Below are 25,919 nucleotides of genomic sequence, written 5' to 3'. Positions count from 1 at the left end.
CTCCCTGGGCACCCTGTGCCAGCACCTCAGCACCCTATTTATGTTTCTACATTTACATTTGTTTGTATTTATGTATCTGTGTCTATTTCCATGTGTACTTCTGCGTGTCCCTGACCAGTGGTTGGCATTCCCTGGGGCACGCAGGGAGCACCGAAGCTACAGGCAGGTGCTTGTTGTGTATTTTAGCATGCTTTTGAAGCAGGGGCAAGTTTGGAGGGGCTGGGGTTCACCCCGAGCACCACGCAGTGTGTTGGTGGGCATAAGGTGGCTGCACCCACATGTTTTTAAGAAATAAGGGGGGAAACATGATCCAAATCCTACAGGCAAGATGCTGATAGTGGCTACATTTAATCTCCCAGGAACAGCCGATCACTCGGGCAGCTGGGTAAGGATGCCTGACTGTCACTGGCATCTGTCCCCTCATGAGGAGTTGTGCTTGTCCCCCCCAAAATAGGGGACAGCCTATTGTTTGGGACCCCAGACACGCACATGAGAGGGCTGAGCTGGTTTCCCCAAAGCACCTGGTGGGGAACAAAGAGGGCAGAGGCACTGGGCAGTGGGTTACTGCCGCTGAGCCTATTTTGAGCCCAGTGCTCACCCTTTTCTCCTTGGTGTCCCCTCTAGAGCCCTTCCTTGTTGCCTGATGCCCTCCCCAGCATCTCTCCTTGTCCTCTGATGTTTCTCTTTGTGTTGCTCCTTCTGTCGTCCCCAAATGTCCCTCCCTGACCCTCAGCATCCCCTTTAAGTTTCCCTCAACATGGCTTGATGTTGCCCCAAGTGTCCCTGCTGTGTCCCTCCCTATCTTTCCAGTGTCCCCAAGCGCTCCCCATTGTCCCTCCTTGTCCCCACCCAGTGTCCCCACAAATGCTTCTCCTTGTTCCCTAGTGTCCCTGCTTGTCCCTACCCAGTGTCTCCCAAATGCTTTTCCTTGTTCCCCAGTGTCCCCCAAATGCTTTTCCTTGTTCCCCAGTGTCCCCCAAATGCTTTTCCTTGTTCCCCAGTGTCCCTGCTTGTCCCTACCCAGTGTCTCCCAAATGCTTTTCCTTGTTCCCCAGTGTCCCTCGTTGTCCCGACCCAGTGTCCCCCAAATACTCTTCCTTCTCACTACCCAGTGTCCCCCCAAATGCTTTTCCTTGTTCCCCAGTATCCCTCTTGTCCCCACCCAGTGTCCCCCCCGATGTTTGCCCTTGTCCCCCAGTGTCCCTCCTTGTCCCTGCCTAGTGTCCCCCCACATACTCTTCCTTGTCCCTCCCCAGTGCTCCCCCAAAGACTCTTCCCTGTTGCTGCGCGGTGTCCCTCCAAGTGCTCTTCCGCGTCCCCCAGTGTCCCTCCTTGTCCCCACTCAGTGTCCCCTGAGATGCTCTCCCTTGTCCCGCAGCATCCCCCATGTCCCCCGGTGTCCCTCCCCATGCCCAGTGCCCATCCCCGTCCCACCCCGCCGGCTCGGGTCGGGGACAACCGGGGACACGGGTGGCGAGGGTGGGCGGGCAGGTCGCGCGGGGGGGCAGTCCTCCCCGCGGTCCGCACCGCGCCTTTAAAAGGGCGACCGGATCGTGCGCGGCCGCAGAGGCGGCGGCGGCAGCACCGGCAGCGGCACCGGAGGGCTGCTGCGGTCCTCACCCACCGGTCCTCCGCCAGCCAATCCCCGCCCAGGGGCGGGGGCGCCGGCAGGGCGGGACAGGACGAGCCTTCGCGCCGAGCAGGGCATCGCCGGGCATCGCGAAGCGCTGACCATGTCGGACAGCCCCATCCCGCTCCCGGCTCCGGCCCCCAAGCCCAAGCGGGCCAGGGCGGCGCGGCGGCCGGCGGCTCACCCGACCTACTCGGACATGATCGCGGCGGCCATCCGCGCCGAGAAGAGCCGCGGCGGGTCGTCCCGGCAGTCCATCCAGAAGTACGTGAAGAGCCACTACAAGGTGGGCCAGAACGCCGATGCCCAGATCAGGCTCGCCATCCGACGCCTCGTCGCCACTGGTGTCCTCAAGCAGACCAAAGGCGTTGGCGCCTCCGGCTCTTTCCGCCTGGCCAAGGGCAACAAGGCGAAGAGGTCCCCGTCTAGGAAGAGGAAGAAGGCGGCCAGGAGATCCACGTCGCCCCGGAAAGCGGCTCGGCGCAGGAGAAGCAAGTCTCCAGCAAAGAAGCCCAAGTCTGCCGCCAAAAGAGCCAGGAAGAAGTCGAGGACCAGCCCGAAGAAAGCCAAGAGGCCAAAGACTGTTAGAGCCAAGTCACGGAAGGTGTCCAGGCCCAAGAAGGCAAAGCGGTCAAAACCCAAGGCCAAGTCCAGCGCTCGGAAATCACCCAAGAAGAAATAAGAAGCCAAGAGGCGTTTCGGTACTCTCCCTGTTGGTTTCTGTAAATAGCATTTGCCTTTATTTTTACCCATTTCTATCGCATTTTATAAAGAATTGGTCGATTCTTGTGTGGAAATAGCTAAAACAAGGCAGTTGATGAAAGCAAAAAGGAACACCTTTGGTACGGAGAGTTCCCATTTGTAAGAGTTGCTGGTCTGGGTTTTTATTTCGAATTCTCAGAAATTTCTTGTGTGTCTTGTTTGGTTTTTTTGCTACTGCCGTGCTGCTTGTTGCGTGTTTGGGTGCTGGTGATTCAGAGTGTCTGTCGAGGCCGCACAGGGTTTCAGTTACTGATCCTGCCCCGGCTCCTTGGGGGTTGTGTGTTTGCTGGGGCCAGGCAAAGCCTGCCTGTGTTGGAGGGGAAATGGGAACATGCAGCCACGGCATTCCCCAGAGGAGGAAAAGGGGTTCATTCCACCTCCCTGGGTCCCCACCATGGGTCTGAGGTGAGGGTGCTGGGTGTGAGGCCTGGAGATGGTGCTGGGTGCTGGAGATAACCACTTGGGTGATGGGGCTGCCTGCCTCAGCTTGGGGGGGGGGGGGAGGTGGCAGGGATGGGATGGAGGAGGTGGAGTGGGGCCAGGGTCTGTCCACATTTGTTTTCAAGGAGTTGGAGGTGTCCGGCAAATGAGAAGGGGTTGATCCATGGGGAGGAACGGGCCCAAGCATGGCAGTGCTCTGCAGGCAGGCTGGGGCGAGGCTCATGGCAGGGCTCTGCAGGCAGGCTGGGGCGAGCAGGGTGAAGCAGGTCTGCCGGACACGGCCCCGCTATCACCCCGGGGCTCTGGCTTTCTGCCCATGCGGGCTGGCACGACTCCAGGGCCTGCCTGTCCCTGGAGAGAGCCCTTCCCCAGGCAGGGCTGGGTGCTCCTGATAGCAGGGTCTGAGCCTCAGGCAGGAGGTACCTGATCCCCCTTGGCTATAGACGTCAGGAGCTCTGAAATCCTTGGGGCTGTGGGTGCCCAGTCCCCTTGGCCTTGCTGTGCTCCAGCATCTTCACACTCCCAGACCCATTGGCCTGACGATCCTAAATCACTTGGGCAGACAGTGCCTGAGCCTTTTAGCCATCAAAGATCCCAAATTTTGTAGTTCATGGTATTGAAATCCTTGGCCAGGAGGCACCTGATCCCTTTGGGATCTTGTGCCTGAGATCCTCGGACCAAACCAGCCTACCTAGGCTGAAGACCCTACGCTCCTTTCAAGAGCCTGGTGCCTAATCCTCCTGGACATGACAGGCCTACACCAACCTGGCCTCAGGATTTCCCCAGTCAGCTATAGGGGAGGATGGAGATGCCTGATCTAGCTGGACTCTGTGTGTCTAAACCCAGCGGACTTGTGGGTCACAAACCACTTTGACTAAAGGTGCTCAAATCCCTTAGGCTCAGGCACCCAATCTCCTTCAGCTGGTAGGTACTTGGTCACCTCAGTTGGATGCACCCACATCCTACAGACCCTTTGGTTCATTACCCTCTATGGCGGACACCCATAAACTACTTAGAAGTGAGGCTCCAAGCCACCTGTGCTGAGCACCCCAAATCCCTCAGGTGGGAACACCTAATGCTCCTGGGCTTGTTGACGCTCAAGATCCAGCACGGCCTGTTGCTCCAAAATCCTCCGGGATGTAGTACACAGAATCATAGTACCATAGAATAGTTTGAGTTGTAAGGGACCTTCAAAGCTCATCTAATCCAGGGACATCTTCAACTAGACCAGGTTGCCCAGAGCCACGTCCAGCCTGGCCCTGGATGTCTCCAGGGATGGGGCGTCCACCACCTCTCTGGGCACCCTGTGCCAGTGTTTCACCACTCTCACTGTAAAGGATTTCTTCCTTGTGTCCAGCCTGAATCTCTCCTTTTTTAGTTTAAAATCATCACCCTTTGTCCTATTGCAACAGGCCCTGCTAAAAAGTCTCTCCCCTACTTTCTCATAGACCCCTTTTAAGAACTGAAAGACCACAACAAGGCCTCTCTGGAGTCTCCTCCAGGCTGAACAACCCCAACATAGAATCACAGAACCAACCAGGTTGGAAAAGACCTTTAAGCTCATCATAGAATAGTTCAGGTTGGAAAGGACCTCAAGATCATCCAGTTCCAACCCCCTTGCCATGGGCAGGGACACCTCACACTAAACCATCCCACACAAGGCTTCATCCAACCTGGCCTTGAACACTGCCAGGGATGGAGCACTCACAACCTCCCTGGACAACCCATTCCAGTGCCTCACCACCCTAACAGGAAAGAATTTCCTCCTTATGTCCAATCTGAACTTCCCCTGTTTAAGTTTTAACCCGTTACCCCTTGTCCTGTCACTACAGTCCCTGACGAAGAGTCCCTCCCCAGCATCCCTATAGGCCCCCTTCAGGTACTGGAAGGCTGCTATGAGGTCTCCATGCAGCCTTCTCTTCTCCAGCCTGAACAGCCCCAACTTCCTCAGCCTGTCTTCGTCCAACCATTCCCCAGCACTGCCAAGGCCACCACTAAACTGTGTCAGTGAGGGCCTCATCTACACGGCTTTTGAACACTTCCAGGGATGGTGATTCCACCGCTTCCCTGGGCAGCCTGTTCCAATGCCTGAGCACCATCTCAGTGAAGAAATATTTCCCAATCTCCAGCCTAAACCTTCCCTGGTGCAGCTTGAGGCTTTTCCCTCTTGTCCCATTGCTTGTTACTCGGGAGAAGACACCAACACCCACCTCTCTCCATCCTCCTTTCAGGCAGTTGTAGAGAGCGATAAGGTACCGCTGAGTCTTCTCTTCTCCAGACTAACCCCCCCCCCCAGTTCCCCCAGCCATTCCCCATCACACTTGTGCTCCAGACCCTTCACCAGCTTTGCTGCCCTTCTCTGGGCCTGCTCCAGCACCTCAATGTCTCTCTTGCAGTGAGGGGCCCAGAACTGAACACAGGCTTCAAGGTGCAGCCTCACCAGTGCCCAGTCCTGGGGGATGACCCCTGCCCTGGCCCTGCTGCCACACTATTGCTGGTACAGGCCAGGATGCTGTTGCTCTTCTTGGCTGCCTGGGCACAACCTGGCTCATGTTCAGCTCCATCAGTCAGCACCCCAGGTCCTTTTCCATGAGCAATTTCCAGATGCTTTCTGCTCCAAGTGCAGAACCCGGCACTGAGCCTTATTGAGCCGCACGCCACCGGCCCATCCACCCACCCTGTGCGGATCCCTTTGCGTGAGCAGCTCCAAACGCCGGTGCCCCGACGCGAAAGGAGCGCGGGGGGCGGAGCCAAGCACCTCCCTAGCCCCGCCCCTCCCCGCCGGCAGGGGGAGGCGTGGCCCCGGCGGCCAATGGCCATTGGCCGCCGGGGCCACGCCTCCCCCTGCCGGCGGGGAGGGGCGGGGCATCGGGATGTGGCGCGGCGCGGCGGTGCGGATGCTGCGGGGCGGCGGGGCCGGGACCCCCCGGTCCGCATCGGGAGCGGCCTCGGCTCAGCTCCGGCGGCTGCTGGAGAACGAGCTGGAGGACATCCGAGGCGCCGGCACTTGGAAGAGCGAGAGGATCATCGCCTCCCGGCAAGGCCCCCACCTCCGCTTGGCGAGCGGAGGAGCTGGTGCGTATGGGGCAGGCGCTCGGTGTCATCGGCTTCTGTCCCCGTTCACCCCCGCTCAGTGCTTCTCTCTTGCTCTTCCCCGCAGGGATCCTCAACTTCTGTGCCAATAACTACCTGGGGCTCTCCAGCCACCCCGAGGTGATCCGCGCTGCAGTGGAGGCCCTGGAGAAGTTCGGCGCTGGGCTCAGCTCTGTCCGCTTCATCTGTGGTACCCAGGTACCGGGCAGCATCCCTTCCTCTAGGGTAGCCATTCTCAGACTCCCCTCTCAGTACTCACGTGTATGTGCAGTGCTAAATTACACGTGGCCAGGTGGAAAAAGAGCCTGCTGTGTCCGCACCAGCTGAACATATGGAAATATGCAACTTAAAGCATTACAACCCCTCAGAGAACAAAGGAGCCAAACATCCCTCTGAATTCATAGAATCCCAGACTGGTTTGGGTTGGAACAGACCTTAGAGCTCATCCAGTTCCAACCCCCTGCCATGGGCAGGGACACCTTCCACTAGGGCAGGTTGCTCCAAGCCCTGTCCAACCTGGCCTTGAGCACTGCCAGGGATGGGGCAGCCACAGCTTCTCTGGGCAATCTTTGCTGGTGCCTCACTACCATCACAGTGAAGAATTTCGTCCTTTTATCTAATCTAAATCTCCCCTGTCTAAGTTTGAAAGGCATTCAGAAAATTGATGTCTTCTCCCCTCCCTTAAGGGTCAAAATTGCAGCCAGCCTGACTTGAATTGCCTCTATCCAACCCAGCCTGGCTTATCCCTGCCAGCTGGTTAAGTGCAAACAGAATTCCCCCCATGGGTGGGGAGCTTGGAGTCTCTGCTGTGCTTGAGGTATCCAAACCCATAACCGCACTTCAGGTCTGTGTTTGCAAACACATGCTGAGCGCAACTAATTGCTGCCATGCACGTACACCTTTTCTGGATAAAACCTGTCTGTTTCTTCCCCTTGCAGTCAGCATCTAACAGCCATGGGCAAGCGAGGACTTGTGCTGCCCCGCCAGTGACGCTTGCTCCTCTCATCTCTTTAGAGCATACACAAGGACCTGGAGGAGAAGATTGCACGTTTCCACCAGCGGGAAGATGCCATTCTCTATCCTAGCTGCTTTGATGCCAACGCGGGCATCTTTGAGGTTTGCAGGGCTTTCATTGTGTTGTGCATGCAGGAGGGAGGTGATGGCAATGTGCCTGCCATGCCTTCCAAGAGGCTATGATGTGAGCTCTGTGCCACAGAAAAGATGGCAGCGACTGGTGGTGGAGAACCCCAGCTTGGTGCCCTTGGACTGGGGAAGCCATGTGGAGGTGTTTAATCAGCCTCACTTCCCCCTTCTGAAGACAGGCTCCAGCTTTTGGGGAGGGCTCCCATTCTGTGGGAGGTCTGTACTCCCCTTTGAAGCATAGGCAGGGAAAAGAGGCAATCCCCCAGGCTTGCTAGGAAAGGTGAGGGAGGTTTTGAGCTCAGAAGCCACAGGCAAGAGCCTGGCCTGAGGAAATCAGGGGATAAGGTGGCTGGGAAGGCAAGCGGAAAGTTTAGCGGTGCCAGGAGAGACGTGGGAGCTGCAGTCACACATGGCCTTGTCCTCTGCCCTGAAAGAGGCAGATCTCGGTGAAGTGGTGCCCTGGAGCAAAGGATGATCCTTTCTGTTTGGCATGACCAGGCCCTGCTGACCCCAGAGGATGCAGTGCTGTCGGATGAGCTGAACCATGCCTCCATCATTGACGGGATCCGCCTGTGCAAGGCTAACAAGTACCGCTACAAGCACATGGACATGCAGGACCTGGAGGCCAAGCTGCAGGATGCGCAGGTATGGAGGTCTGCTCGCACCCCAGTGTGAGCTTAGCTGTGCTACAATCACCAGCCCCAAAGGGTGAGCTCTACCTTTTCCCATGCAGTAGGCATTGGTTTTGCCGACAGGCACAGGTAGGCATGGATGGGCAAGGAGGGTAAGCAAGGGTTGCAGTGCAGACCCCTCTGTCTCAGTTAGATACATCCATGCCCTACAGGAGTTGGGCTATGTCCCAGCCTTCCTCACCAGCCCCTCTCCTCAGGGTGACATCTTCACCCCTGGAGGCACCACTCTTCCTCCCATAGAAACATCGTCTGCGGCTGGTGGCCACTGATGGTGCCTTCTCCATGGATGGTGACATTGCACCCCTGAGGGAGATCTGCCAGCTGGCCCAGAAGTACGATGCCCTGGTCTTCATTGACGAATGCCATGCCACAGGCTTCCTGGGACCCAATGGCCGGTAAGTGGCTGTTTCAACCCTGTTTCTTCCCCCTGACCCCAATAGCCTCTGAAGCAAGGCCAAGGGTATTGGTAACCAACATATTTTTGTGGGTGGGTCACCACTGCTTGAAGGTTTTGCACCCCACCTTTGGGGCACCTGAAGGGAGATACTTTAGCAATGACCCATCCCAACATGACAACTGCTTATCAGTGTGTAAGGGATGGTGCGACCGTCTCATCTGCTTCCAAACGGGAGACAGTTGGACTTCCTGATTTCCGAATCCTCCTCTCAGATATCGCTTTCAAATGCTCGGGCCGAGGGGGCTTTGTGGAGTTAGCTTGCACAGATCGATTAATTCCCTCAGGGCAGGTTTTCCTTCCATCGCCTGGAGATCCTCCAAGTGCCAAGCAGTGCACTTGGCTGCGTTTGCCAAGAAGAGATGCTTCACATGCTTGCACTGTTAGTGCTCTGTTTGGACTATTAAACATCTATGTGGGAAGTTTGAGTGCTCTCCCATCTGTTAGGGATGAAAACCCCATGCTCTTATCTGGGGAGATTCCAGCTTAGTCTTTCTGCAGGAGAAGGGAAGGTCAACACTTGGGTTGAACTACCACATGGGGGTGTTATTCCTTTAGCTGAGACCTGGCTGGTGGCACTTTGTTTCCCTTGAGGCATCCCTCAGGTGTAGAGCAGCTTCCGTGGTGCATGCTGGCACAGCTGAGAATGTGACATTCCTTCCACTACAGGGGTACCGATGAGCTCCTGGGAGTGATGGACAAAGTCACCATCATCAATTCCACCCTGGGAAAAGCTCTTGGAGGAGCTGCAGGTGAGGGCATTTCCTGACCAAGGTTCTCCATGCCCTAAAGAGCTCCACAGCATCACTGATGTTTCCTTCCCCTGCCGAATGATAGAGCCACAACTGCATGTTGTCCTTTTCTGCTGGTGGCATGAGGCTCAGTTTGGGACCCTGCTGCGGGGTCAGGGGAGGTCCTGCCATGTGCTTTTCTTACTTTCGCCTTCCTTGTGCACTTGCATTTGGGGTCAAGGTGGAAACTCTTAGCAAAAGGCATCAGCTGTGATGTTTTTAGGCCTGCTTTGTACTGAAATTCCTCCTGTAGGTGACAGGTTACTCTGTGTTCCTTGTCCATTTCTCTTTCATCCATCCGCAGGCGGGTACACGACTGGCCCCAAACCCCTCATTGATTTGCTCCGACAACGTTCCCGCCCATACCTCTTCTCCAACAGCCTGCCGCCCGCCGTGGTGGGCTGTGCATCCAAGGCCCTGGACCTGCTCATGGAGAGCAATGCCATTGCACAGTCCATGGCTGCCAAGACCCAACGGTGAGGGGGGCACATTGGGGTGGGAGCAGGGGGAGAGGTTCCTTAGGAGTGTGTTGTCCATGTGTGTTTATTCACCCCTCAGTGACAGGCATAGGTGGTTTGCCAGTCATGGCCTGGGGGTGCTCAGGGGAAACCACAGGATGTGCCTGTGTGTGTCAGACAGATCCGGATACTCTGTGTCCTGGGACAAGTCTGCCCCTCAAGCAGCTGCAGCCCCATGGAGCTGAGCAGGAAATGGCAGGAGGTCACTCCAAAGAGTGCGATCCCTTCCCTGCACGGGAGATGCACTTTGGAGCAGCACCATATACAGCCCTCAGTGGGCAGGGCTCTCAGGGGAAGGTGAGGCAGTGGTCCCCCAAGGACAGGGATCCTCTTGTTCTCTTCACCAGGTTCAGAAGTAAGATGACAGCAGCCGGCTTCACCATCTCAGGGAAAGACCACCCCATCTGTCCTGTCATGCTTGGGGACGCTCGGCTGGCTGCAGTGATGGCTGAGGACATGCTGAACAGAGGTGAGCCGGAGAGGGAGCTCTAGATGCAGACACATGCCCTGAGGGAAAGGACAGCCGGTGGTAGTGCTACCATCCCTCCTGCAGAGGATGTTCCTGCATGAAATCTGTTACTGCTTTAGCCTCCACCTGCAGACATCCTCTTGGTCTCCCCCGGACGTTGCTGACTTCACCTCCTCTCTCTGTTGGAGGTGGGAGGGTTACATTAGCCCTCTTGTCCTGCTATGTGGGACTCCATCCCCACCACTGGCCCTACCCCTCATTTCCATGCTTGGGAGCAGATGCCATCTGAAAACCCTGAAGCCTGGAAATGGTTGAGAGGGAAGGGAGGATCCAAAAGCCCTTCTATCGCCCAATACCACCTCAGCCTCCCTCCCTGCAAGCCAGCTCTAACTCTCCCTGCGTTTCCTCCTCAGGCATTTATGTCATTGGCTTCAGCTACCCTGTGGTCCCCAAGGGAAAGGCCCGTATCCGTGTCCAGATCTCGGCTGTACACAGCGATGAGGATATCGACCACTGTGTGGAAGCCTTCACCGAGGTGGGACGGAAACATGGAGCGATACCATGAGGGGCCAGCGAGCACCTCCTGCAGCCCTGTCCTTGCCCATGACCAAGTGCCTGTGCCAGGGGAAAAGGCTTGAGGAGCATGCTGCCAAAAGCAGGACTAATCCTCAAGGCATCACAGCCCGCGGGAAGCTGTGGCTGTTGCAGTGTGCGGCACTGGCAGCCAGCTCTTGCATCATTAAAGGTGTCCTGCAGTGCAGCGGATATTTGTCTGGCTCTTGTTTTCTCATCCAGGAGCTGCAGTCCATCCCCATCTTCTCCTTGCTGTGGCCGGACGCTCTGCTGTGTCTTTCTGGAAGCCTCAGTCCTGGTGCTGAAGCACTGCAGCTCATGCTGTCTTCTGCTGATGGAAATGTAGCTATGCCTGATGTCACCTGCTTCCTCCGTGCTCTCCTGCAGGGCCAGTAGCATCACCCTGGTAGATCTGCCAGCTGTAATTCCCCACTGAGGCAAGGTGTCCTAAGTCTTTGGCAAGATGTGCTACCAGCAACTGGTCTGAGACAGGACATGGGCCAGCTGAAACTCTGGTGCTCCTTTCTCCCCTTCTCACTTTTAGGTGCTAGGTGTGAGGCTCGCTTAGTCCCTGGGGCTGGCTTTAAGGCTTTACCCATCACTACGGTGCTCCCAAACCTGAGCCAGGTGCTGCATCTTGCCCGAGAGAGGCTGCTGGGCAGCAGGCAAGCTGAGGTGGCAGAGGCCAGCAGCATGGGGAGGGGGCCTGCGTCTGCCTGGGGCTGAAGCTGAGGGAAGAGCAGGTGCCAGAAGCCTGCAATTTTCCTCCATCAGCTGCAGGCTGGGATCGCTGGATTTGTTCCGGCGAGCCGTGCTGGGGTAGCAATTTAGCACTCAAGCTAAGTGGGACCTGGGCATCTCTCAGGATTGCTTTGTTTGCATCAGTTTTGCTGCAGATGAGAAATCGTGTGTGACCCGCTGCCTGCCCACGTGCTGAGCTGAGGACCAGCTGCCTCCCCAGCAGCCGGGGACAGCTTCCAGCCACAACGAGGTTGTGCTGTGCTTGGGTGCCCAAGCACTGGGTCGTGTTGACAAAGCCCTGCTCTGAAAATGCTACCTGCCATTAGGCACTCAGGGAGCGAGCTACAGGGCAGTAACACGTCTCTCCTGAACCAAAGCAGCTGCCGAAGAATACAGATGTTAATCCAGGACTGCAGGGCTCGATGGGATGTAGAGGGCAGGGGGAAAACACCTTTTCCATGGGGCTGCCACCAGACTCTGTTAGAGCAGCTGGTAGCACAGCTGTGTGCTGGTTTTATTTCATTTTCCATCTCCACAGGACGCTGAGCTCAGCCTGCTGGTAAAGTACAATATGGAGCTCCCTCTGCGTAAGCACCAGTGCCGCAAACCCTTCCCCCTTATCAACAGGCAATATCTTGGGAATGGGGAATGTAATGGGGAAGCAGCAGGAGCTTGTGCTCGAGCCCCTCTTGCTTCAGCCAGATGGGCTCTGGGACAGGGCCCAACCTGAGCCACCACTGTTTTGAGCCCATGTATGTGCACCCTCTCGCTCCCTCCTACTCGCACACCTCCTTTGCAATCCCGTTCCATGCTGCACTCAGGGCAGCCAACCCAAGCAGTTTAACCCTGCTCCGGCACTCCAGTCCCCCTCGCTGGAGAGCAGCCACACAGATGTCTCTCCCCGCTCGGCTCGGCAGCCTCCCTCACTGCAATACACACACTTGTCCTTGCGTGCACACAAGGGCTCTGCGCTTCTCGCCTCCTCTCTGCCTCCCTCTCTTCTCCGTCTCTCCTAGGTCCCCCCCATTCTCCGTCTCCCTCTCCACCTGCTTCAAGGCCAAGCTCTGCAGCAGGCTGTGGTTTCCATGACACAGGGATACAGGAAGGCAGGAGGGTCGGATGATGGCTCATGGGAAATGAACAATGCAGCACCCATCAACTGCAGGCACCATGTTAATACCACATTCCTGGGCAAAGCCTCCAGCTCTTTATTTCTTCAGGCCTCCCAGCAAAGGTCTGACGAACAGCTCTGTGCAGCATAGCCCAGAAAGCAGAGGGCGTTTTGCTGGGTGGAACATAGAAGCAGGTGCCACTTTTCAAGGATGCAGTTCCCACACCGGGCTCGCCGACCCACCCCAGAGCCCGTACACTGCTCTGCCAGGCTTCCCCCTGGGTCTGGAGCCATCACCCTCTACACCACGTACAGGGATAGGTGTGGGATCCCTGTATCTCACCCACTGTAGCTCGAAGCAGGGCACTGTCTATCCCATCCAGTTTCCATACACACCCCCCAAAACCACTTCCAGCGGTAGGTCCCTGCCCACCCCCCGCTTCTTCCGCCCTTACCAGGCTGCCTCATTGCAGCCCCAAACCTATTCCCTTTCATGGTGATGCCCTCCAGGCCCTATCCACACGGTTTCCACCCTGATCCATGACCCAATTCCCTCTACCCTTTCCCTGCTGGCATCCCTCTGCCCTTGCTCCCTGATGGACTGAGTCCACTGGGGCTGATGGAAAAAGGGTCTGAACCTGCAGCTGGGTGCCTCGATTCCCCATTCCCACATGGGTGCTAACGGCTCCCTGTGCTCGTGGGCGAGGGGCAAAGCAGCTGCGTCCCCTACCCAGGGGCTTCGGCGAGAAACAGCACGGACCGCAGCTGATCCCACTTCATTCCGGGGGTTTATTTCTCCATTTCAGCGATTACCCCCCGGCTCCCCGGCCCCGAGGCTGAGTCCAGGCGGCTCCTTTGCTGCAAGAGCAGGCACCGGTGGCAGAGGTGTCCTCCCGCCCCCCCTCAGCGGCAGGAGCACTTGCAGGCGGCCACAACCGGGTATGGGATCTGCCGCCATGCGCAGCGCGGGGGCGCGGGGTGCCGCACGGCCCAGCAGTGCCAGGCCAGCAGCTTGATGTGCGTGAGCTGTGCGGGCCGGCAGCCCATGCCGGGGGGCCAGGAGCAGCTGCGGGGCCCGGTCTCGCAGGCAGTGTGGCGCACCCAGCGCGGCCAGAACACAGCTCCCAGGTCAACCCACGTGGAGGTGAGGCGGCAGGCAGCCTGCTCCACCAGCCACTGCCGCAGGCTGCGGGACACGGCGCCCCGCAGCTCAGCGGACAGCGCCGGGCCGGGGGGCAGCAGCGCGGGCAGCTCCAGCCCCTCAGCCTCTCGCCGCAGCTTGCGGCGGTAGCGCCCGGCGCCGTCCTCCAGCTCCCGGCTCTGGGTCTCCAGGGTGTCCTCCAGGATGCTGCTGTTGCGGCGGCGCGGCTCCGCCGTGGCCATCCAGAACGGGTCGAAGGCTGAGCCCAGCAGCCGGCGCAGCTGCCCGGGCCGCAGGTGCCGCGGCTTGGGGTAGTAGTGGTAGTCGTCAGGTGAGAGCGAGAGGCTGTATGGCCGCACCGGGGCCGAGGGGCGGCCGCGCAGGATGTGGGCACTGGGGTCCGCGGTGCCCGACGGCGGCAGCGGCGGCGGCTCCTGGGGTTCAGCCGCAGGTGGCGGCGGGCCCGGGATGCTCGGCTGCGGGAGCAGGCAGAGGAGGAGGAGGAGGAGGCAGCGCTGGTGTGCTCCGTCCATGGCGAGCGGCACTGCGACAGGCTGTGCCGCGGTATGCGCTCCACCGCAGCCCCTGGGTTATCGGCGTGTCCTGAGACACGGCCTTCCCCTTTTCCCTGGTTACAGTGGCTGATAGCGAACCGGCAGGGACACCTCGCTCCTCCAGACAGAGGGGCAGGCGGGGACGAGAGGTCACGTTGTCCCTCTTGCTAGCAGAGGGATGCCATCAACAGGGGCATGGGGCTGCTGTGGAGGGGAAGGGGTCAGTGCCTCCTGCTCCATCATTTGCAAAGACTTCCCAATGAAGGGAAGCTGGTGGCCTTCAGGTCTTGCTGGAGAAGGATCACCAAGCCCCACTTGTCCTCAGCACACCTAGAAGTCCGCAGGGCACAGGTCCATCGGGGGCACCGACACGATGGCAGGGCAGGAGGTGGTGGGGCATTGTGCCTCTCAGCACATCAGCAAGCACATGTGCTGTTGTAGGGCTGAACCTCTGGAGATGGCCCCCCTGGAGGGCTTGTCCTCCCTCCCCACACTGCAGTGCCCGGGCAATGCTGGTGGATGGCAGAGCTGGGCTGGATGGAAAACAAAGCCTGCTTTCCCCTCCTTCCCCAAGTCAGGCATTGTGGGAGAAAATCAGTCTCCTCTGTGCCGTGCTAGTAACCATTAATTAGTAACAGCTAGTCGTAGCAATTAATGCTCGTGTTCCAGAGGGTTTGGACCCATATCCCAAGGACGAGGTGATCTTCATGTTCCCAGAGGTGCTGGGCAACAAGTCCTGAACACCCAGCACCGAGGAGTGCCTGCAAGGCTTGCCGGGGCCCATGGGACCCCGCTCCCCTCCATCCTGCCCCTCACACCAGAGAGCATCAGGCTTTTCCCGCACTGCCCCCCGCCTCTGTGGAGCAGGGAGCAGCTGAGCCTGCTGAAGGCTGGGCAGAGAGGAGTTAACTCCAAACCCAACCTCAGGGAGAAGGAAAAAAACACCCAACAGAGATCAATGGACCAGCAGCAAGAGCAGAGGAGGGGGAAAGGGGGAGACAGAGAGAGGAAAGGAGCTCCAGCAGGAGAGACGCGTGCGGGAGCCGGGAGCCGGGAGCAGCGAGAGCAGAGCCGGCGGCGGGCAGGGGGACGGCGCTGCCGGGGCAAACTCTCCGCATCCTCCCCGCCGCCGCTGCCTGGGCTGGACAGGAGCTCCCCGCAGCGAGCTGCGAAGCTGCAGGCCCTTCCTCTCAGAGGTGAGTGCCAGCCCCCCAAACGAGAGCTGGCCTCGGGCTCCCTGAGCGGGTCGGGGTCCTCTGCTTGAGCAAGGAGACGCCACGGGGCTGGCTGGAGGAGACAGGTAGTTACCAGTAGGACAGAGGGGTCTGCAGAGCCAGAGAGGTAGGGCCAATCTTTTCGTGTGATGGAGAGGTAGCTGGGAAGGAGAAGTGGTGCGAGCCGAGGGATGGGAGAGCATGGGGTGAAGGAGCCTGTGTGGTCCAAAAGAGAGTTAACTGCACGTCAACAGTGCTAGACAGTGGTGTCTTTCCCTCTTGGTTGCTGCTCAGCCAAGGACAATTTGTTCTAACGATAGCACAACATGGCTCGCTAGGAGATAGGCTGTTGGAGCTCTCCACCTGAGCACGGTGTTAGGGCTGGAGGAAGTTTTGCAGCAAACCACAGTATCTTGAGCTGCTGTGATTGTTCATCAGTGCGGCTGATTGTCGCTCCTTCACAATGATCATCACATTGTGTTTCAGGCGGCTCCAGGGTCTCCCTCCCCGACCCCATCCTCTCCTAGCTGCCACCATCCAACCTGAGACCACCCCTCAGCATCAGGAAAAGGTGGCCTTATCTGCCCCTCCTCTGCGGAGCACAACTACTGCGCAGGGAACAAGGAGCAGCCAGCTCCAGGGTGGAGGTGGTCCCAGCTTAAGGAGCTTCTTTGGGGTTGGGAGTGTGATGGGGTGCTGCTGGTGCAGGCTGTCATACAGGCATCAGGTCCCTGCTGCTGGAGATGGCACAGCCCTGGCATAAGTGTGCCAGGACCATTCACTGCCCACAGCAGCCTCCTTCCCCATGGCATGTGGAACAGCAGCAGGGATTTAGATTTGCCAAAGCAAACGATCCCAAAAGGTTTAGCAGCTTTGGGATTATAGGACAAATGTAGGGGAGGCCAGGTGGCAGGGCAGGGGGTCCTTCAGGAGGCTGGGGGCAAGGAGATGCTGTGATGAGGATGTCTGGGCAGGAGAAAGGGACTTCAGCTCCACTCAAGCCAGGCAGATATGGGCTGACTGATCCCAGCAGCATCCTACCGGAGACATCACGAGGATCCTGATGTCATAATTTAACCAGCTGATTGGGGCTGGCATCTCTGGGAGAAATGTGGACTTCAAATAAAGGCTGGGATCAGGCTCCTTAGGGCCATAGCTCTGGTAGCCACTGTGGTCAACAGTGACTGGCACCCACATGCTTATGGCCGTGTATAGGTGCTGTGTCTCCCTTTCTCCCTGCACAGGTCAGATGGGCAGATGCCAGGGGGATGGAACACCTCATCCAACAGTCCAGAGCTGCGAGCAGCCGGCATTATTGTGCCCGTCATCTTCTCCCTCATCTTCCTCCTGGGTACCGTGGGGAACGGGCTGGTGCTGGCCGTGCTGCTGCGGAACGGCCAAGTCATTAACACCACCAACCTCTTCATCCTTAACCTGGCCATGGCTGACCTGTGCTTCATCATCTGCTGCGTCCCCTTCCAGGCCACCATTTACACCCTGGATGGGTGGCTTTTTGGGGCCTTTGCCTGCAAGGCTGTGCATTTCCTGATCTACCTCACCATGTACGCCAGCAGCTTCACCCTGGCTGCTGTCTCCATTGACAGGTAAGTGTCCCTTTCCCTGTGAATCCCTCAGCTCAGGGACAATGTGTTTGCCACCCCTGAGCTAAAGGGTGGGAGAAAGGCCAGTCCTTACCCTGTTGAATGTCCTGTAAAAACCACATAGGGTCTCCCCAAGAGGAGGGGCCAGCAGAGCCAGCATCCCCCGCTCCCCATGTCCTCTCTCAGCACCAAGCCAGCCTCTTGGCTTGGTTACCCAGCTCTCACTTGGGAAGAAGTGCAGGCACATACTAAGGTTTAGTGTCCGCTATGTAAAACCAAAACAGCAAAAGCCCCAGGGCAGCAACAGCCCATGGGAGAAACAAGGAGGCTTTGGGTCCTGCTCCTATCCTTCTGTTCCCTGGTTCAAGAGGCACATTGTGTGGCCTTCCCAAGCTAGCACAGCAGAGCGCATGATGGAGATCCCAGGCCCGCTGTTGGGATGACCCTGATCTCTGTTCACCTACCAAGAGGCAGGGAGAGGGGAAGATGGGTAAAGATGCACAGCTCCACAGGGCAGGAGCGATACCTCATCTCACCCTTGTTGTGTTTGTCCCACTCCCTCTCCTTCCCCTCCTCGGCAGGTACCTGGCCATTCGCTATCCACTGAAGTCCCGGGATCTCCGCACCTCCCGAAATGCAGGAGTGGCCATTGTAGCAATCTGGTCACTGTCACTGCTCTTTGCGGGGCCTTACCTCAGTTACTACCAGATTGTCCATTACCACGGGGTGCCCATCTGTGTCCCCATCTGGGAGGACCAGCGCCGGAAGATTCTGGACCTCCTCACGTTTGTCTTTGGATACCTTCTGCCCGTGACCGTTGTGAGCCTGGCATACGCCAGAACCATCAAGTTCCTGTGGACCTCCGTAGATCCCATAGAAAGGATCTCGGATTCCCGGAAGGCCAAGCGTAAGGTCACCAAGATGATTGTGGCTGTGGCCATCCTGTTCTGCCTCTGCTGGCTGCCCCACCACCTGGTCATCCTGTGCTTCTGGTTTGGCCACTTCCCCTTCAACCGAGCCACTTATGTTTGCCGCCTGGCTTCCCACTGCCTTTCCTATGCCAACTCCTGCCTCAACCCCATCGTCTATGCCCTCATCTCCAAGCATTTCCGCAAGCGTTTCAAGCAGGTCTTCACCTGCCTCCTCCTCCAGAAGAAGACCAAGAAGAAGAAGAACAAGAGATTTGGAAGGAAAGTCCATGTGGTCAACGTGGGCAAAGGTTTCACCAACAGCACCAGAGGTTTCTATGGAGCCAACAGTGAAGTGGCCCAGGTCCCAGAGGAGAACACCAGGAAGAGGGACGCTGAAGGTGCCAGTCATGCCAGAGCATGGACTCACCAGCTACAAGATGCTACGTTCTCTGCTCAGGAGCTACTGGAGGAGGAAAGCTTGGCAACACCTGCCCATCCCCTAGCTATGGCCCCCAAGAGGAGCTCAGGAGTTTCTGACTGTTCACTACAGATGAACAAAGTGAAGAAACCTGTTTTCCAGCCAGTGAGTAGCCACTCCATTCTCAAACAGGCAGAGGGGAATGCATGCAGCAGAGCCACAGAAAGATCCTGTGGCCATGGTTAACCTGTTGTCCCTACTCACCTTCACTCACAGGCCCACCGCGCATCGGAATGGCACAATCCACACGTACAGATGCAGAATGGAGGGACGTGTTAATGTGGCACGTGGGTGGGCATTTCTGCAATAGGTTTTAAGGCCTCCATTCCCCAACTTCCTAACTTGCTAATTTTGCACAGCACCTTGGAACTCTAAGAGGGAGGCAACCAAAATGAAAACATCCTGGTAGGAAATCCAGGCTGTTAAAGGCACATCAGAGCATGTGTGGGAAGGATGGAGACAGTGCACGGGGACCTGAGTGTGAATAGGGTAGCTGCCAGCCTCTGTCCTGGCAGCCCCAAGCAGGGACACACTGCCCCCTGCCCACACGCCCATCTCTTCCCATGGGCAACCCTTACCCACCTCCATCCCGTTCCCTAGTCCCTGCATCCAGATCAAAGGACCTTTGCCACACTGGCTGATGTACAAGTCAGCCAGCCATCTGTGCCAACAGCTCAGTGATGCAAACTCTGCAGCAGTCATTAGTCATACTCAAATGCTTTATGCCACAGCAGGTGAAGGATGGAAGGATGGAAGGATGTGTGCCTCCCCTTTGCACATGTGGCTTCTCTGAAGTGCAAGGAGGAGCAGACCATCCGTCCAGCCTCTTCTCTCCACCCTGCCCCACCAGAAATACTCGCTGGAGGATGCTTCTGTCCCCTGGAGCTCTGCCCCACATGGCTTTAGCTCTTGCAATCAGATCCTGCAGGACTGTCCCAGTTCACAGTGCTGCTTGCAGTTCAGATGTATTTCCTTCCTAAATAAACCAAGTAACTCCCCCTTTCCCTACATTGCCCCATCTGATCCACCCCTCTGCTTACTTTCTGTTTGCTTTTTGCAGGTTCCTGAGGGACTGCTGCCTCCGCTTTGATCTTTGCTTGCTACTCGGAGCTTCATCCCTTCCTTCTGGGGCTGAAGGACCTGTTGCTCTCTGAGCAGTGAGGTTATTCAGTGATGTTAGCCCTATGTGTGTGGCCAGACAACTTTTTTCCATGTGATGATGACGACTGTGAGAGAAACAATGGCTGTCACCAAAGCAGAAGGAAGTAGCCAGGCTGCAAAAAGAGCCTTGGAGCCAGGGGACAGTTGTGGTGAGGCAAAGGAGAAAGAAACAGGCCCGTAACACCCATGTGCACTTAGTTCTTGTCTCCTTAGTGCCCCTTTCGATATGAAGGTGCTGGAATTTCTCCCCTGCTTGACCTTAATAAACCCAGGTAATTTCCTTCTCCTGCCACATTTGCTGTGTGCTGGATACAACCTCTGCCTGGCATGGGGCACTGCAGGTTGGGTTCTAGGTGGTGGAGGCTGCGTGAACCATCTGACCGCAGTCTGGTGGTCCCAACTTACCAGCAGGGCAGCATTTGTCTTACTTGACTTCGCAGGCGCTGCATAAATGTACAGAAGAAGAAAAGCTGAGGGGTTTAATACCTATGTCTCAAAAGCATAAGAGAAAGTCAATGTTCAAGAGAAAGTCACAGGAGAGGAAGACAACAGCAGAAAGAGGGGAAAGGATGGATGGTGAGATGATGGGGTGGGGGATAACATAAATGAGAAATGTGTGGGGCTGGGAGGAGCCATCCAGAGGGACAGAAAGCAGCAGTGGGAAGGCAGGGCAAAGCGAGGGGTTAGAAGCAGAAGGCAGAAAGGAGGACAAAAGGGCATGAGGAAGGTGGGAAGCACTGTGCTGGCAGAGCACCTAAGTTTTGGCAGGAGCCTTCTCCTTACCCCCTGTTGGTGTTCTGCTCCAGAGCTGCGGTGAGCATCACTTGGTTGTGATGGACTCTAGTCCCAGGACAGCTTTCTCCAGCATTTCTCTGCATCATCAGGCTGCCAGAGAAGCCAGAAAAGCACCACCCAAGCAAGGCCTTTGATCAGTGTAGCGAGGGAGCCTGTGGGATTTGCACTGCTGCAGTGCTGCCTTCATGCAGCTCCCATTTGGTCATTTCGTCATGACATGAGTGGGGAGGGGAGGGCAACCAAGTAGGGTACTTGGCTTCCCCAGTGTACCAAGCCTATGTGCCGCAGGTCAGTGCAGCCACCTCTGTGGGACGAGACAGCTTCACCATGGGGACACAAGCGGTGTGATGCCACTTGGCTTGCGGGTGCAAGCAGGACAGATCCTGCCTTCTTCGAGCCTCAGTCCTGTGGCCTGAGAGCTTTTTGACGATGTTGTCCTAGAAAGGGGACAAAGATCACCTGAGAGACCATGAGGGACAAAAATAACTGCTTTCGTTGGACCTGGTTCCAAAGGAACAGCCCATGGAAGGTCATCCATGGTGAGAGGCGAGGGAGATATCTGTTAGCATCACGCTTTCTGACCATGTCTCAGGGGCTTTGCTTTCTTACAGGAGAGGCCAGGATCATCAGGCCCACACCTCATCCCCACTGAGACGGGTTTCTGTTGGCAGTGAAAGGGATGAGCTCACTCACACAGACCCATTACACCTAGCTCAAGCCCCGCAGAACTCCTCAGCCACCTCCTCCACAATCCTGCAGCAGCTCTGAGATGCCGCAGCTGCAAATCATTAGACCTGCCACCATCCCGCATCAATATTTACAGGAGACTTCACATGACTGCAAAAGCCCTCTTTTTCCTTAATTACATACGGCATTTAATTAGCGCTGTGTGGCTCCTGAGTGTGAACTCTTCATGCGGAGGCAGATCTGCACCCATAATGCCCTGAACATCAGGCAGGAAGGAGCTCGCACAGCTGTGATATGCATGAGCAGAGCCATGAGCCCCCTTATTTCTCTTCTCTTTCCGTCCCCTGCTCCTGACTGTGTAATCTTCCCATATTGCTTTGTCCTGCTCACTCTTCAAATTCCCAGGTGACGTGGTATTTCTAACCTTTGCTGAAGCTGCTGCGCGCCTCGCAATAAGGACACCCCTTTCCCATGCAGAGGCCAGCCAAAGTGCTGCACTGGGAATGATCTTTCTTTTCCATTCAAGTGTTCGATGTTTCTCTCTGCACTCTGGCTCCCTCGCCTCCTATCCTTGTTTCTGAGGGTAGATTTAGATTAGACATTAGGAAGTTCTTCCCTGTGAGGTTGCTGAGGTGCTGGCACAGGGTGCCCAGGGAAGCTGTGGCTGCCCCATCCCTGGCAGTGTTCAAGGCCAGGTTGGACGGGGCTTGGAGCAACCCACTCTAGTGGAAGGTGTCCCTGTCCATGGCAGAGGTTGGAACTGGGTGAGCTTTAAGGTGCATTCCGAGACAAACCAATTCTATGATTTCTCCAGCTCCTTTCCTCCATGCTGGCTGTCGCTACCCAGTGGCCACTGCCTTTTGGAAGCATGTCCAGCATGCCTTGCCTATCTTTCTGGGAATGGGTAGTCCTGCAGCCACCCTTTGCATGCAGTGCTGTGGCTGGTGGCCAGCTCTCATTGCCTCAAGCAGCCTCTGGGTAACACGAATGTATATTCCTCATGTCTGTGGGTGAGGACTCACTTCAGAGTCCAAAGCATTGGAGAGAGAAGGGAACAGCAGTCAGGAGCAGTGATGCCAGCACAGCCAGACACTGCCTGTTCTTGCCCATAAACGGCCAGGCTGTTGCTCCCCCTAATCCCGCTCCTCTTGGTCCCAGCTTGCAAAGAGAGATCAGGTTGGGACTGACTGCTGCACATTGGGGCGAAGCCTACCTTAATGAATCAGGACGGAGAGAGGATCTGGGGGAAGGTCTTCTTCCCGAAGCACTGCAAGCATCTGCCATCACTGGCTCCCATCCCTAACCTCTGGTTGGTGCTAAGCCCCAATTTTGGGGAGCATGTGAGTGGGAAGGGCAGATACCGAGCCTGGGTTGTGCAGGCTCCAGAGTCAGGAGGGAATTCCTGTCTGCCCAGTAACAGCACACAGGCTGTAACCGGTTTCTCAGCTCAAAAGGAGAGGTGAAGAAAAGGTGCCATGTCCTCGACAGAGACAGGTTTAATTAAAGCTGAAAAGAGCTTGATTGCTGCTTACCACGCAACCTCCTCTCCAGACCAATTAACATGCTGGCAGTCTCCGCTCCCAGCTTCTCACCTTAATTAATGACTCCTTGCTTGCATTTTCTTTCCAGCTTGTCATCACTTGGCCTGACAAGCTCGGCTTTAATCCTGCAGAGGCTGTTTTGCCACATTGGCTGAGCACAGCCATGGCGTGTCCCTCTGCAGAGACAGGGGGTTGGGGAAGATGGGAAGCTGTCTGAAACCCTGTCAGAGCAACAGGCTCAAGCGCTGCTTGTGTGTCCCCTTGTGCTTATGGGAACAGGACCTTGTACAGACCCACTCTGCAAGCAGTCAGGACAGCCCTACAAAGGCAGCTCGCAAGCAGAGAACGGTGTGACAGGGGTGATCAGGGCATGTAGGACTATTAACTATAGGGAATTCCGGTTATATGCTTTTGAGTTTAGCTGCCGGTTCCTAATACATGACCAGCCTTAGCAGGTTGCCAGCTAATTATTTTAACCCTTCCAACAACTGTGTGCTCTCTTCCCCTCAGAGCTTTCACACAAAACAGAGGAATGCTATTTGCCATATCACCTTTACCAGCTTCCAATCAAAACTGCTGTCTCTTCCGCCTTGTCAGCCCATTGCCCTGAGCTGCCCAGGGCTGCAATCCAATGCTGGCCAGGCACAGTGCATGAAGAAGGCATCTTTCTACAGGTACCTTTCTGTAATGGAAGTGTCCTGGTTTTGGCTGGGATATGGTTAACTTTCTCCCCAGTAGCTGGTACAGTGCTGTGTTTTGGCTTTAGTCTGAGAACAATGCTGGTAACACACTGATGCTTTAGTTGGTGTTAAGAAGTGCTTGCCTTGATTAAAGACTTTAATGTCTCTCATGCCCTGCCAGCAGGAGGGGCACGAGAAGTTGGCAGGGAGCACAGCCAGGACAGCTGACCTGAATATCCAAAGGGACATTCCATATCACAGAGTATCATGCTCAGTATATAAACTTGGGAGTTGGCAGGAAGGGATTGATTGCTGCTTGAGGATGGGCAAGTGGTGAGCAACTGTACTGTGCATCACTTATGTTTGTTGGGTTTTATTCTTCTATTTTTTCCTTTTCATGACAATTATTATATCTTATTTCAATTATTACACTGTTCTTATCTCAACGGGTTTTACCTTTTCCTGATTCTCCTCTCCATCCCACTGCAAGGAGGGGAGTGAGCAACCAGCTGCATGGTACTTTAGTGCCAACTGGGGTTAAACCACGACAAGGAGAAGAGATCTGTCTCGCTCATGGAATGAGTGGAGAAAGCAGATGAAAGGGTGGGAGGTTTCCCAGGGGTGCTTCATGGATCTTCTTTAGCAGCGCCAACAATTGCAAAGATCGATTTGGAGTCTGCTAGAAAGGCAAAGGTGGAAGAAGTAACAGGGTTGAGATGTTGGTTCGATACCCTGGAGTTTAATTATTTTAGCTGCTGAAGAGTTGAACAGGTTCTTGATGTCTGCACATGCTGCAGTGTGTGCTTTGCGTTCGCTTGTGTGGGTGAGTGGCCACTTCAGCAAAAGGCCTTTTGCTTAGTAACATCCATGCAGCTTTGCTGGGAGGCTCTCTTTGGGGCTGTTGCTGTAGGTCCCTTGTGAGACACAAGCAGGTTTTCAGCCTTCGCTTCCTTGCATGAGCCAGATCCTAAACCTTGCTGCTTTTGGCTGCATCTTACAGCACAGCAGAGCTGGGGAGGTTGTTGCTGGGTCCAGTGGCTGGGGATTAAGCATGTCACTGCAGAGCCGTGCTCTGAGTGAGGGGGGAAATGGAGTGTATAGTGGTGAAGACAAAAGCAAGACCTTGGGTTAAGTCCTGGTTGACATCATGGCCCTGAGGATGGGAACGCACCACTGCTCAGGAAGGGATCTGGAAGGTGTGTTTGATGGTGAGGAGGTTGGACTAAGTTTAAAGGCAAAATAAGGAGCAGAAGGAAACCTGTGCTGTTGTTTCCATTCCCCATTACTGCAGCAGACGCCTCTGAGAGATGCAGAAAGCTGTCATCAACCTCACAGCTATGGGTTGTGGTCCAGGGTACAAGGCCAGGCAGGAGAGCTGCTGGGAAAGGCTGAAGACTCTCGGCCAGGAGCAGCAGAAAAAGTGCCAGAGTATAGCTCTCAGCACAGCATGAAGAAAACACGTACTCCTCCCCTGAATCTTTTTCCTTCTTTCCCTCCCCAGCACCTACCTCCTTTTCTAGACACAGCTGCTGAGCATGGCAGGGTAGTCAAGACTTTCATATGACCAGCTGACACAAAGAAGCCTGAAACTTTTCCCAGTCCAGTGCCAAACACATGACATGGTTCCCAGCAGCCCAGTGCTTCATCCCTGAGGCAGGAAAGCAGAACTGACTGTGGAAATCCATAGAATGATTCCTATACGATGCATTTTTTCCCCCACTGAAAACCAGACACCCTTTTCTCTTTCTTGCCTGGTGTTATCACTAAAGCAGTGGCAAAATTTCCTATAAGCCTACTTGTTTTATTTGCCTCAGCTCATTGTGCCAGTTGCCCACGGATGGAGCAGTGCTCGAAAAGAAGCTAAGCAATTGCTCCTGGCTGGCTGCAGAGCCCCCACCTTTCCCCTCTGAGCATCAGGAGCAGCTGTGAAAAAACTCCAGCACCAGGCAAGACAAAGGCCTGAAAAGCCATGGATGGTAACATCAAGTGTGCTGAGGCTGAAAGCTTTGTTCCAAGTCCCAGTGAAGTGTATTCCTGGATCTGAGGAAAGCTTCCATGCTCTGCCTCGTTAACAGACAACATCAGCAACTAAGGTAACTGCAGCAGTAAAGAGCATTTCATCTGCCTGCTCTTTTGGCACCCTAATGGTCTCCTCAGCAACAAGGCTGTTGAGTGCAGAATCGTTGACAGCCGGGGGTATGTGGACACCAAGACTAGGCTGTGAAGACAGGAAGAAACAAGAGAGGTAAAGACTGGACATGAAGGTCAACAGCTCCTCACACAGGGACCATCCTGGAAATTCTCTGCCTGCCCAGATGGCCCTCCACAGCCCCTACTCCCTTGCTGTCTCTTCACGGCACAGCCATTTTACTTAGGGCAAGGCATGAGTTCAGCCACCTTCTCTCCACCAGCTCCATACTTTTGCAGGAGGGCAGACCGGGCCAGGCTGCTTTTCCTCTTTGCAAAATACTGCCATCTTGCAGCTTGAAGTAATCCTACTGAGATTCTCTTTCCTCTGTTTTTATGGTTTCACAGCAACTAACTAGAGTTAGAAGTTTAGATTTCTACGCTGTGGGAGTCCAGATCGGAAGGTGAGTCAGCAACTGCGTACGGCGATCTGCAAACAGACTGGTGTTTGAATTCAAACAACTTTGTGTTGACGCTTCTGATTTCCATACCAGGTATGAGAGTAGCAGTTCCTGTGTACTGTGCTGTGTATGGGGTCTGGAACACACTTA

At 55.8% G+C, this 25,919-nt stretch overlaps 4 protein-coding genes across 4 annotated transcripts; 3 read left to right on the top strand and 1 right to left on the bottom strand.

Moving 5' to 3' along the window:
• The first annotated feature begins 1,548 nt into the window (after window positions 1–1,548).
• Window positions 1,549–2,537, top strand: LOC136013993 (histone H5). Its single transcript, XM_065678670.1, has one exon. The coding sequence runs from the start codon at window positions 1,734–1,736 to the stop codon at window positions 2,310–2,312; it is 579 nt and encodes a 192-aa protein (XP_065534742.1). The 5' UTR covers window positions 1,549–1,733; the 3' UTR covers window positions 2,313–2,537.
• Window positions 2,538–5,687: 3,150 nt separating this feature from the next.
• GCAT (glycine C-acetyltransferase) lies at window positions 5,688–10,758 on the top strand. Its single transcript, XM_065678659.1, has 9 exons — window positions 5,688–5,908; window positions 5,994–6,124; window positions 6,941–7,042; window positions 7,568–7,714; window positions 8,002–8,156; window positions 8,885–8,967; window positions 9,311–9,482; window positions 9,872–9,993; window positions 10,407–10,758. Exons 1-9 carry the CDS (start codon window positions 5,707–5,709, stop codon window positions 10,556–10,558), a joined length of 1,266 nt encoding a protein of 421 aa, XP_065534731.1. The 5' UTR covers window positions 5,688–5,706; the 3' UTR covers window positions 10,559–10,758.
• Window positions 10,759–13,187: 2,429 nt separating this feature from the next.
• Window positions 13,188–25,874, bottom strand: LOC136013978 (noggin-like). Its single transcript, XM_065678648.1, has one exon. The coding sequence runs from the start codon at window positions 14,090–14,092 to the stop codon at window positions 13,322–13,324; it is 771 nt and encodes a 256-aa protein (XP_065534720.1). The 5' UTR covers window positions 14,093–25,874; the 3' UTR covers window positions 13,188–13,321.
• Window positions 15,114–20,045, top strand: GALR3 (galanin receptor 3). Its single transcript, XM_065678623.1, is given in 5 exon segments — window positions 15,114–15,309; window positions 16,572–16,931; window positions 17,510–18,346; window positions 18,348–18,422; window positions 19,378–20,045. Coding segments are annotated over 3 exon segments (1,230 nt in total). The 5' UTR covers window positions 15,114–15,309; window positions 16,572–16,584; the 3' UTR covers window positions 18,394–18,422; window positions 19,378–20,045.
• Window positions 25,875–25,919: the final 45 nt, after the last annotated feature.

This window comes from Lathamus discolor, chromosome 1 (assembly GCF_037157495.1).
Source record: "Lathamus discolor isolate bLatDis1 chromosome 1, bLatDis1.hap1, whole genome shotgun sequence".
Classification (NCBI taxonomy): Eukaryota; Metazoa; Chordata; class Aves; order Psittaciformes; family Psittacidae; genus Lathamus; species Lathamus discolor.
This window is presented reverse-complemented; position numbering and strand designations above follow the sequence as displayed.

Excerpts from the sequence above, each read along its gene's own strand:
- LOC136013993 (XM_065678670.1), top strand. The coding sequence starts at position 1,734 with ATGTCGGACAGCCCCATCCCGCTCCCGGCTCCGGCCCCCAAGCCCAAG.
- GCAT (XM_065678659.1), top strand. The coding sequence starts at position 5,707 with ATGTGGCGCGGCGCGGCGGTGCGGATGCTGCGGGGCGGCGGGGCCGGG. Across the intron at positions 6,125-6,940 it reads GCTTCATCTGTGGTACCCAG|AGCATACACAAGGACCTGGA; the intron begins GTACCGGGCAGC and ends TCATCTCTTTAG. Across the intron at positions 8,968-9,310 it reads AGCTCTTGGAGGAGCTGCAG|GCGGGTACACGACTGGCCCC; the intron begins GTGAGGGCATTT and ends ATCCATCCGCAG.
- LOC136013978 (XM_065678648.1), bottom strand. The coding sequence starts at position 14,092 with ATGGACGGAGCACACCAGCGCTGCCTCCTCCTCCTCCTCCTCTGCCTG.